Below are 12245 nucleotides of genomic sequence, written 5' to 3' on the forward strand. Positions count from 1 at the left end.
AAGTATCAAGAAATAAGATAGCACCAGGCAACAAATGGCTTTCATCCAGGTTACAAAGTCTGATCTGTGTTCCCTTTGCCGGCACCGTGCTGAAATACAGTCGGTTAATGATCAAACAAACAAAAAACAATGACTGGGAGTGACATTCTCTTTTACTCCACTCCACCTACCACTAAATGGCAATTGAAAAACCCAGCATGCTGTATTTGAGAGCTGTGCTAAGCTGAGATTCCCTCAAGGTTTATCCTCAGTTTACTTAATGTTGCACACAGCAGATTATCAAAGGAACCTAATGGCACCGTTTATTTAATGCACATCATGTACCATTATCACTCTATTAGCTGCAGCACATACAGAATTCCCAGATTGTCAATTGTTACAAAGGTTCTAAATATAGAACATACATGGATGGATTTGAGATTTGTGCCAATTGTGTAGAATGTCTGTTTGCAGGCTCCAGTGTCCACTTCCCACCACTGGAAAAAAAAACAAATAACAAATGAAACAATAAAAGCAGTTCTATTTCAGTACTATATTATCTAAGCCCCTGTATTAAGATGTTGAGGTTATTAAAATAATATCTAATTGGTGCATTGGAGAATCCAACCCTTTCACACAACTAGAAGTCTTGAGAGAGATCAGGCCCATTTATTCTGGCCTTCCTTTTATTAGACCAATTTACAAATACACTATACAGGTATGGGATCCCTTATCTGGAAACCCGATATCCAGAAAGCTCCGAATTAGGGAAAGCCTGTCTCTAATAGACCCCATTTTAATCAAATAATTCAGATTTTTAAAATTTCCTTTTTCTCTGTAACAATAAAACAGTACCTTGTACTTGATCCCAACTAAGATATAAATAATCCTTACTGAATGTAAAATAATCCTATTGGATTTAATTAATGTTTTATTGATTTCTTAGTAGACTAAAGGTATGAAAATACAAATTACGGAAAGACCTCTTTTCCGGAATACCCTTGGTCCCGAGCATTCTGGATAACAGGTCCTATACCTGTATTACCAAAAGTGTTAAGATTTCTGTCTGTTTATCTCATTGGGAAAATTGCTGATAAACCAGCCTCTACTCTTCTGGGAAGTATTTTTCATTATTGGAACACTGTCAGTAGGACTGGCTTTAATTCAGCCACAAGAGCATTATTACTGCTGGGTGCTAGTGTTGGACAAATAGAGTGGTCAGTTGGGTTGAAGTCAAAGTTCTGTGGAGACCAATTAAGGTCTACCACATATAAGCAAACCCATTCTGTACAGACATTCCTATGTGAAAGCCATGTCCATGTTACTACATATAACCCAAGTTTTTCTTGTTATGCGACAGCACTCACCTTGATATTTGCCCCAGAGGATACAATTAGCTTGTTGTCAGGAGAGAAGTGTAGATCTGTCACCCAACCATCATGCAGACTGTTTTCATTATTCACTGATACGTCACAACACTCTCTTAGCAGCTCTCCATTCTGCACACTCCAAATCTATCAAGTACATGACAAACACAAGGGACAGCTCTGTTACTTTAATGTCAGTGGCAATATTTTGTCATTTCGAACTTTTCCTGCCTTCTCTAAATATGCAGTGGTTCACTCCACACTAGTGCCATCTTAACACCATATTGCCTACTACATCTTTGAAACGTATCGACAGGGGGCATTTGCTTATTTTGCATTAGTAGATCAAAATAACTAAAAAACCAAAACACTTTTAATTTAAAGGTGAATTAGCTCTTTCCAAGTACTACTTACAATAGCAGTATATTTAGTTTAATAAATGAATATATTTACTTAAGCAATTATGAATGCATGAAACCATACACTTCCTGGGCTCTAGGTTATCAAACTTATACTGTAATCTAATAATCATTTGATCAGAGTGCTTACAATCTGTTCATATATTTGGAAGGCAGATGACCACATTATTTAGCCAGACATGGATTCTCAACGAAATTCCATATTTCATTGGAGATTTTTTTCATAAAACGTCCATTGACGTTGGAATTGTGCAAGTAAAAAGAAAAAAAAAAAAAAAAAAAAAGTGTGTGTAAAACAACATTACGTGGTAAGAGTGAGAAAAAACGCATTTCACATGCATTTTGCAAATTTTTCAGGAGTTTTGCAAACTGCATCCCATAAATTACTAGCATTTAAAATCATTAAGTAGTGAGTTATTCAATGGTATAAAAAAGATATTAATGGTTAGCAATTTCAGCTGTTGTTGAGCCAAAAACTCCAAATGTCTCAGCAGCTACTGAGTGTTGGAGACTGCTCAGAGTGGATGGAGGACCATAGGCTGAACATCTCTGACTTTAAACATATATGTTTATTGTCTTTTTTTTTTTTCTTTTGAAAAAGAACACAGTAAATATGTCATACCATAATTTTACCACTGTCATCACCGGTTGCCAAATACTGGTTATCCCATGAAAACCGACAGCATCGTACACAGCTTTGGTGTTTATTCAATTCATGGAGGAGGGCACAGTTATCTAAGCTCCATATCTAGCATAAAATCAGAAGAGGCTGTTTTGGTCATCAAAGCATTTATAAAACTTGGTTAAAGTGTTTAGAAATCATTTATATAAGGATCTGTAACAATCAGTAATACTTACCCTGTACCTACAATTTTATGTTAAGAATACACAATCTGTACATTGTGTTAATAATTATTTGACCTTATTAGCATTATTTAAGCTTTGGGAGGTACCTTGGCACTTTTATCAGTAGAGGCAGATGAAAATTTGGTGGAGTCAGGTGAGATATCACAAGCCAGAACTGTTGCAGAATGGCAAATAAACTCTTTTATGAGCTGCCCAGTGAGGAGATTCCATACCTAAAACAGTATAATATTGTCAGTTGAAGAACAAAATTCCCTGTATGACTATTATGTAAGAGCCAGCATGAATGCTTTTAGAGGACCACACAATATAACTAATAATAATGCCAACCTTGACTGTTCCATCAAAAGACCAAGAAAAGACTTTTGACTCTTGTAAAATCTTGAAGAATTTTACAGGTTCTTTGTGTCCACATAATTCTAAGTTCTTTCCAGATACCAAGTTCCAGACCTGCACAACAGAACTGTGTTACCACACGTATATATATATATATATATATATATATATAAAAATATGTATTTAGTATAATGAAAGTGCCATTTTAAGCAATACACATTGGAAGAGGCCTGTAAAGCACTCACTCGAACAGTGCAATCATCAGAGCTTGAAACAAGGAGTTTTCCATCTGCAGTGAACTGGCAATGCTGAACTGTGTCTCTGTGACCATCCAGTTTATGAAGGATTTCACCGCCGGATAAATCTAAAATCTGTCAAGAAAGTACATAAAAACAAGGCAATGAGCATTCCCTGTTAAAGTGTAACAATAGCACAGCATTAGTGAGATAAAATATAAACCACATCAGCCAGGTTGACGAGTGTTTAATATGACATATAATATAACATAATGGGCAATGTAGCTTTGTACAGATGTTACGCAAAGTTGAAGTTAATTCCATCGTTAGCAGCTGGTTGCTATGGTGTTGTTTACCTAAGGAACCAGGCATTGACTTAAATAAGAGACTGTAATATGAATAAAGTGACTGAATCAAAAGATAATTAATAAAAAGAAACAATAATTAAAATTTTAAGTTTACAGAGCAACAGGTTTTTTTTGTCTGCTGGGGTCAGTGACCCCCATTTGAAAGCTGGAAAATGTAGGAGAGGAAGGCAAATAATTTAAAAAAAACTATATAAAAAAAATAACAAAGATCAATTTCAGAGTTGATAGAAATAGGACATTCTATAACCCACTAAAAGTTAATGTAAACCACACCTATCAGAATGTATTAAATGTAGAGCATTTTGTACATGTATGTGAACATTTAATGGAGCAGTTTCCCTTCAAAATACCAACTGACCACAGCAAACATGCAGCTTTAATAGCAGACTGGAAGATTAATAGGGCCCTAACAGAAAGGTTAACAATGCATAACTACAATAAACATCTGAATGTTTCTGGCCAACTTAACATAAAGAAAGAAAATGAACTGCAAATTACCTCTGAATCTCAACAATTACATAATGAAAGTTAATTCAAACATGGACTAACGAACAATCTCAGCATAAAACATGTTGAGGCTACATTAAGTTATAAATTAGAACAATAATATACCAATACATATTGCAAACCAGTAGTTTCATTTTTCATACAGTTGTATGAGAAGATGCATTCAAATAAGCTAAATTCTGAGTTATATATTAATTCATGTCACAGGCAAAAAAAAAGAGTTTGTTTTTCTGTTTCCTAGAAATAGCTTTGCACCTATTCTACTGGCATTATCCTTTAAATACACATTTCTATTATACAGGCACAATGAACAAATTAGTTATTGAAAAAAAATGAGTTGAAATGGAAGATTATTTCAGGAGAAATGCTCCCCTGCTGGATACTAAAGCCAGAGTTTAAATGGAATTAACAACCATTTCAGAAAGGAGCTCTTATTTTCAAAGCAGGTGGCTATTGTCCTATTTCCAGTTTCTATTCCAGTGACATTATTTAAATTTTACCAGATGTTCAGAAATAAAATTAAGCTGTTCGACGCCGTGACACCCGCTTGGCTGAAAGGCATTACTTCTATAGAATTGATTTTCTTGACTTCTGTGCGTGCTTTGTCTTCTAATAGGGATGCCTCGGTAGACAGCCAGCCTCTTTTAGCAGAACGGGCTTAAAATGCTGTCACAAAGAAAACCTGTATGCTGCTTTATAACCTGGTCCCTGTGTTTCCAGAAGAAGTCAATTAGTTTGGTTCAGCTAGCATGATATAGCAGCCCAAACCATGTGCATATGGGTCATTTATAAAATATAAAAGTGCCTTCAGAGACGGCATGTGGTGATTTGAATGACTATGCTACTATCTGCTGTGCAATAGAGATACCTCTGCTGACAATTTGAGCTAAATAAATCTAGGTGTCTCACTGTACACAGTCTCCCCCTGTTGTGCTCCTTCTAATCTCATACACAAGTCATGTCCAGTCTTGTATAGGATAAGTAGTATTTTTTGTTTTAAATATTACAGCAAACCACTAAAATTGATACAACCCCTCATAGATTAGAAGAAATTGCATTCACACCAGATCTATCTAAGCCAATCTCCCAATTTTACTCTCTCCTAAATAAGCCCAGAAATCCAGTACTCCCAAAACTATATGAGAAGTGGACCCAGTACATACCACACCTTACACCAGAAATATGGACTGATATCTTGGAAACTCACAGTGTAATGTTAATTAGCTCCAAAGCTAAAATTATACAATTCAGATACATAGATCCTATTTAAACCCCCACACACTACACCTAATGAACCTGAGCATACTGGAAATATGCCCCAAATGTATGCATACGCCAGCTAATTATATTCAAATGGTTTGGGGCTGCCATGTTATATAAAAATTCTGGAAACGAGTAACAGAAGAAATAAGTCAGCTCCTAGTTTTGATATTTCCACTAGACCCACTAATTCTTTTACTAAACCAAGTAGAGGAAACTGCTCCTAAAACAGCTAAAAGAGCGCTATTGTGTTATCTCTTTATTCAGGTCAAGAGAATTATAATCCACAATTGGAAATCAAATCATCCCCCTTAAAAAAGAACAATGGGTAGAGATGGTTAACACTGCAGTGCCTCTTTATCGCCTTACTTTCCAACACAAGGGTTGCCCCAAAAAGTTCAGCAAAATATGGTCTCCGTGAATCTCTGAACACCTCCTGTCACTATTACTTTAAACCGAAACAAACAATGTAAACAGCCTCCCCCACTTCTTTCTCCTTAACCCCCCGCCCCCCCCTTCCCCAACGAAACAACAGGAAACTTCAACAGGTTGGGTAAATGTTTTACTTTAATTAAACATTGCTGTATAATTTAATTTCTTGTATTTCCTTTTGTTCCCATTGTAACTGACTTACTGTATACAGAAAATACTTTACCTAAACCCACTTTACCTAGACCCACTACTTTTTTTCCAATGCTTATGTCATTGCCACGCTCTATATGCTGGAATCTGCTTCATTTTTTTACTTTCTTTTTGTGTTGTTGGGTGAAAATTAAAGCTCAATAAAAATAAATTTGAAGTTAATCTGCCCCCAGCCCAGGTTGAGGCGTAGTCAGAGTGAAGAAAGGGACATTTACATTGATAAAACACCTTTTGCCTTAATTAGGAAAAATAGGTTTTGTCACTTATTGTGGTAAATTGGGCAAAATCTGAAATTGTAACCAATATCACATTCTATTTCTTTATCTCTATGAGCACAATTAAAACAAATCCACTCAGAATCTCTTTATATAAGGAAACCCCTCCTTTACTTAAAGTGATACTGACATGAAAAAACTACTTTTTAGGTTTGCGATTATAAGTATTTGTTACTTAAAATTCGTAAACCTTGCTGTTTTGTCAACCTGACTGTCCCTTCTCAGCCTGTCGGATATAGCTTCTAAAGCTGACTCCTGATGTACAAATTTGGCAGCCCCCTCATAGAGGAACATGGGTGATCAGATAAGTAATGTAAAAGCATTGGGCAAATGCTTTTATGGTAAAATTGTAAATAGTATGCAAAGACAGTGTTATGAAGGAGTAGGCGTCAGAAACGGTTTCAGGTGCTTTCTTGCTGGCTGAAATATGCCAACAGCCGAACGAAAAATTCTTCTTGTTATTTCTATGTGACTAATGGTTAAAAAGCTACTGCAGATGAAAATAGTTTAGATAGTTTTGTCATTTTGCAGAATACCTTTTTACAACACCAGTTCATAACTTTTTACTGAACTTTCCACCAAATATTGCAGATATAGTAAAAAAAAAAAAAAAAAAAATGATGAGGTTGTGTGTCAGCACTTCATTCATTTGATATATATGTATGGTGGAATTCGGACAAAAAACAAGTGCTCTTCCAGTTATGAACCACTAAACAATCCAAAGAGAATAATTTACAAATAAAATATCTAGTACAGTATACTATATTACAGTATAGCATATTGAGGCAATTTTGGAGGCCACAGTCTCACAGTAAATGCTATATTTTCCAGTGAAATAACAATAGCTTACAATCTTATTCCAAAAATTAAAACATACCTTTACTTTTCCATCTCTATGCCCAATAGCTGCTAGCTGATAGTCAGTACTGAGACAGCAGCACGTAACACAATTGTCCTGTGCTCTGATCTGTGATAAGGTCTCTCCAGTCATTCCATTAATTAGCTGGCAAAAACAAAAGCTGGTGTTATATTACAAAATTGAAGAGCAAATATCATGTTAACTTGAAACTATTCATCATTCACAGAATATCTTTTTTTTTCTATATATGTACTGGAGCCACACCACAGCTTGCCTAAGTATAATGCCATGGGTGACGTTCCTCCACCAGATCAGGTTGCCAAATGAGCCAATCTTATTTTATCTTATCAAATCAGGCTATTACGATTATTTGGCAACCACAATAATACCTTGATCAAATTAGGGGGCTGTGCAGACTCTTTGAGAGAGGACCACATCTACAGCTTGTTTGCAGCATGTACAGACAACTTACTAGTATACAATCATCTTTGCTTGTTGCAAGCACCAGTGTTCTCTCACCACTGAAGGTCACATCAAACTCACGCTTCAAGTTAGTGGCTGCTGGTTTGCTGACATTACTAGTTTCCCAAAGCTGTGGATTTAAGAAAGCACAGAGATGTTGTTAAGTGGTTAAAAAAAACATATTTGTCTAAGTTTAAGCCACTGACTCAATTCCTACAATTCTGCCAGCAACAGCTTAAAATATCTTTCAAAATCCAAGTGAATGAACTTTAATACTTGTTGTTTCCCATGACTAACAGTTCTAGAGCAAATCCTAGGACCTTTAGGGTGAAGACACACTGAGCTACCAGTAGCAGCTACTTTTTCATGGCTACTAAACTCCAGAAAATACCCTGCCATAGACAATACTGAGAATTGCCTCTGCTAATCTACATGTAGCGACAGTTATCAGTAAATGATCAGCATTGTCTATTTTAGTAACCATGACAAGGAGCTGCTTCTAGTAGCTCTGTGTGTCTTCACCCTTAACCAACAGTCTTCTGTAAAATAGTAGCATCTCTCCCTACTGACAGAAGTCTTAGTCTTAAATTATGTACAAATTATTTGCCCGATAAAAATGGGCAAAGACTAAAGGAAGAAATCACTAGTATTCAATATTAATTTACAGAAAATGGACTGCTGTTTATGTGAAGTTGTTTGCAGCTGTACCTTCACAGTCTGGTCATCAGAAGATGTCAGGAATGAAGAACTCTTTGGAGAAAATTTCACACAGTGAACCCAGCTCAGGTGTGCATTGAAGTCAGCTATCTTTGTAGAGGAATCTATGTCCCACAGCTACCAAAAAAATAGAAAATGTAGGAAATAAGGTGTTTGCTAGTACTTCACAGAACAAAACCTCCACAATGTGTGTGTGACATTATCACTTCAATCATACTTACCTACCCTCCTCTTAGTTACCCACATCCTACCATATATTTAGCATTCTTTTCCATTCCCTTACCATCTCCCAAATTAAATTGCTCTTCTCCATACCCTCATGCTCCCAGTTTTCTTACTTTTCTCTCCTATTTCTTCATGCTCCTATCACTTTTTACCTTATTCTTGAATTATCTTGTACTTTTAATTTACATCATCCTCTTCTTCTTTATCCCCCCTAATTGTCTCACTCTTTTCCCCCACTGTTATATCCTCCCTTGCATTTTTCTGCTGCATTCATTCACCTCTCCCCTCATCCCTTTCTTTATTTTCACCCCAACTGTCACTTGCCTTTTTACTTTGTCTTCCCAGTCACTATTTGACTCACTAGTTCATTTTCATAACATGCCCTTTCCCTTTCCATAACCCCACCATTTTTATTTTTAAAAAAAAACACTACTCTTAACACATCTTTTCTCTCCTGCAGCACTTTTATCTCACCTCATTAAAGAAAACTGTGTCAAATGCTTTAAAGTCTTATATAAAAAGAGGGTCTTATTTATACTCATGATTATGTACTGCGTAAAAGAATGCTAATCTTTTGATGATCTGAAATACTTTTCTAACCTCCTGGGTTGCTTTTTTCCCTACATCCACGTCACCTTATTTAATTCCTATACTGGTCACAGTGCTGTTCTGCGTAAGTGCTGCTGAAGTACACTATAACCCTTTTGCATTTCTTGCTAACATTCACTTCCCACCTGATTATGTTACAATGCATTCACAGCAGGAGAAAATAGTCAGTCACTGAAAAAAACGTATAATCATCTATATAAACTGCAGTGTTTCCGGAGAAATTTTGACAGCTTTCTTCTCTGCACATTTACTGCATGCCATTTATGCTGTATGATATACTACATATAGCTAGTCCAAATGAACAATATATGGAAACACAAAAAACAAATATTCTAAAGAGCTAAAGATGTAATGCGACATGAAGCTAAGAAAATTTTCCAACCCAAGGGTTTTTTTTAATCGCTGAAAGAATAAAAAATGTGTTGGCATTCAGAAGAATCTGCCTATGAAAATATATTGTCTCACCAAGAGTTTAACCTTAACTGGGCATTTTTGGAAGCACCAACAGGAGAGTTTGAATAAAAGAAACTAAGTAAAGCATTATAACACTTAATGGTTTAAACAAGAAGGATAAACTGCTTTGCATACCTGAACTACGTAGTGTGACAAAGCAAGGGCTGCAATCTGATTAGTGGTGCAGAAGTCACAGTAAAGGATCTGATGACAGGCCTTGAGTTGAGACAAAAGGTTGCATCTCTCAGCATCATAAATCTGCAAAATCAAAATTGCCGTTAAGTGCAAACCTCGGTATGTTAACTGAGCACAAGTAAATATTAGTGGGTTGCAAGAACTAAAATGTAGCCATTTTCTTTGAAAATTGACATATATTCAAGATTTCAGCAAAACATCACTTGGACCAAAAAATATTTACTAGAAGACCGCTACAGATATGAATCTTCCCTAGATTACAGCTAAATCAAGTCGAAAGACATGTCTGGTTCATTTCTGTTTGTTACAATGCATACAATAATGGTATTCAAATGGCTGGACTGTCTTATTTAGAGGGCCTTGACAAGACCTGTAGATGGGGTGTCCTACCTGGAGATAACACTCAAATTAGTTTTTTGCTGCCCTAGGTATTTAAAAGGAACTATAGCAGAGTGACAATGACATTTTTGAAAAACTTTACAATGAGCAAGGAGGCCAGAATAAGTATTGGACAACCAAAAGTTGTCACCTGACAGGTGCCTGATACTGACAGATGTCCAGAATACCTATATTTATAAAAACTAAAAGACTGGAACAATCAGGCTATATACCAATGGTCAATGTGCTCTTTCCAAAGTATAGTCACAACTATACGGAATGTGATCTGTATTTATCTTTGATCCTAACAGCCTGTTTTATAAGGAGATTATGGGGCAAAGCAGCTGGAAGCATCAAAATCCAACCAATCCAGATCTTCCCATGAAGGCTCCTCTCTTATTTCATACAATTCATTATTTCCACCTGCAGATCAGCTAGTATTAGCAATACTGTGGATATCTCAGTGTAGTGTCCTCAAGCCCCATTAAGGCAGACCAAAGTAGTAGATGGAGTACCCAGGTTGAAGGCTAATAAGGTTTCAACAAATAAGGATTAGAGATTATTTACTATTTTGGTTATTCCTCAAACTAAAGGATAATGCTCATGTTTTTATAAGTCTACAGCCTTGTTATAAGCTGTGACCTGACAAAATGTTTGACTGCAAAAGGGGAGAAAAAAGGAAAACTAAAGCCTGAGAAGAACAGACCCAATCCACAGGACACATACCCCTCTTACCAAAGTAAGGATTCCAGTAAGGATTCACCAAACAGCAATTATAACACTTCCTGGCTGTTAAATGCAGTGGGATTGACAAGCACCATCTTGTAACTGTGTCCAGTTAACAACAGTAATACTTACACACAGGAAATTGCGAGCTGTTACCATAATCCTTGAACCATCATTTGACCAAGCGCAACATTTAAGTAGTACTTCAGGCTGCGCTTCATCTTCATTTTCAAAAAGCTTTGCAACTTCAATTGACTTCTCCTCATTTGCAGACTCTACATCCCAAATCTGAAAAGAAAGAAAAAGGCACTTATCCAGTTTTCAGTTGCAGTTCAGGATGCAGCCTAATTCCTGCACTTTTTGATGGTTTTGGTGAATCCAGAGAGACAGATTTACAAATTTTCACATCAGAATATTTGAACATTTTGATCGCTAACTGATTTGTTTGAGCATGAATAGTAATGCTGTGTAAATAAAAAATACTCTTAGCAATGCAACAAGTAACATTTACTGATCAACCACTGAATGTAAATATCCGATACGTTGCTATGGTTTCAGGTTTCACAGACCCTAACAAAGGTTTCTGCTTTTATTATATTACCCCACTACAGTCATGAGGCTGTATGCATATTGATGCTATCCATTAAAGGTACTTTCATCCAAACAGGCTCTTTACTCCATATTTTTGCTCTGAATGGCTGTTGGTTTATTAGGAAAATTGTGCTTAAGTGTACCTACTGATGGAAAGGAACCGTAAAGGTAGAAGTAATTCCAGAGTTCCTACAGCAGGCAGTGTCATAAGGTGCAACAGGCTTGCGCCCAAATTATTGCATGCACATGGAATTTAAACCCCAAACACTGGAAGTGATGCCTTCCTTAATAGAATATATTTAGCCTCAATGTGCCCCCACGAAACAAAAGACACAATTGCAATTAATGCAATGTTGCACTTGACTGCAATGACACTGCAGGAAAAATTGTGCATTTTGAGTCAAAAACATTGAGATTTATGTCCAAAATTGCACTTTGTACACTGCACTTGGGGTAGTAAATGATTTAAAATTTTGCTCAGATCTGAGTATGCAAATTAGGTTTTGTTTTTCTAGTCAGTATTTTGCTGAAGCTGAAAAAGATGAAATCTGTGAATCCAGAGCATTCATGAGATACAAACTCTTCTTTTGGGTTTTTACATGGCATTGTTGTTATTTTTAATAATTTAAGAAGAAAGGAAAGATGGGTAACAGGGCAAATCTTTAATCACATATACAGCACTGTGAAAATAAAGGCCCTCTGCTTCTATCTACATTCTGCTGAACTTTTGTGGGAATTCCCAACCAATATTTTTTAAGGTGAGAAAGGGGATATTTT

General features: G+C 36.2%; 1 protein-coding gene across 2 annotated transcripts in view; it reads right to left on the reverse strand.

Annotated features, from left to right (window-relative positions):
* apaf1 (apoptotic peptidase activating factor 1) overlaps positions 1 to 12245 on the reverse strand; it is a 41392-nt gene that overhangs the window by 733 nt on the left and 28414 nt on the right. For both annotated transcript variants that reach the window (XM_012959843.3, XM_031898854.1), the window contains exons 17-27: positions 11010 to 11165; positions 9714 to 9836; positions 8283 to 8408; positions 7585 to 7704; positions 7131 to 7256; positions 3211 to 3336; positions 2960 to 3079; positions 2719 to 2844; positions 2388 to 2513; positions 1347 to 1493; positions 1 to 476 (exon numbers count right to left, since the gene is read on the reverse strand). The exon at positions 1 to 476 is cut by the window's left edge and continues 733 nt beyond it. In XM_012959843.3, coding sequence (XP_012815297.2) covers positions 330 to 476; positions 1347 to 1493; positions 2388 to 2513; positions 2719 to 2844; positions 2960 to 3079; positions 3211 to 3336; positions 7131 to 7256; positions 7585 to 7704; positions 8283 to 8408; positions 9714 to 9836; positions 11010 to 11165 — 1443 coding nt within the window. In that variant the 3' untranslated portion in view covers positions 1 to 329. The remainder of the gene's footprint in view (positions 477 to 1346; positions 1494 to 2387; positions 2514 to 2718; positions 2845 to 2959; positions 3080 to 3210; positions 3337 to 7130; positions 7257 to 7584; positions 7705 to 8282; positions 8409 to 9713; positions 9837 to 11009; positions 11166 to 12245) is intronic.

The sequence above is a fragment of the Xenopus tropicalis genome, chromosome 3, assembly GCF_000004195.4.
Source record: "Xenopus tropicalis strain Nigerian chromosome 3, UCB_Xtro_10.0, whole genome shotgun sequence".
Taxonomy (NCBI): domain Eukaryota; kingdom Metazoa; phylum Chordata; class Amphibia; order Anura; family Pipidae; genus Xenopus; species Xenopus tropicalis.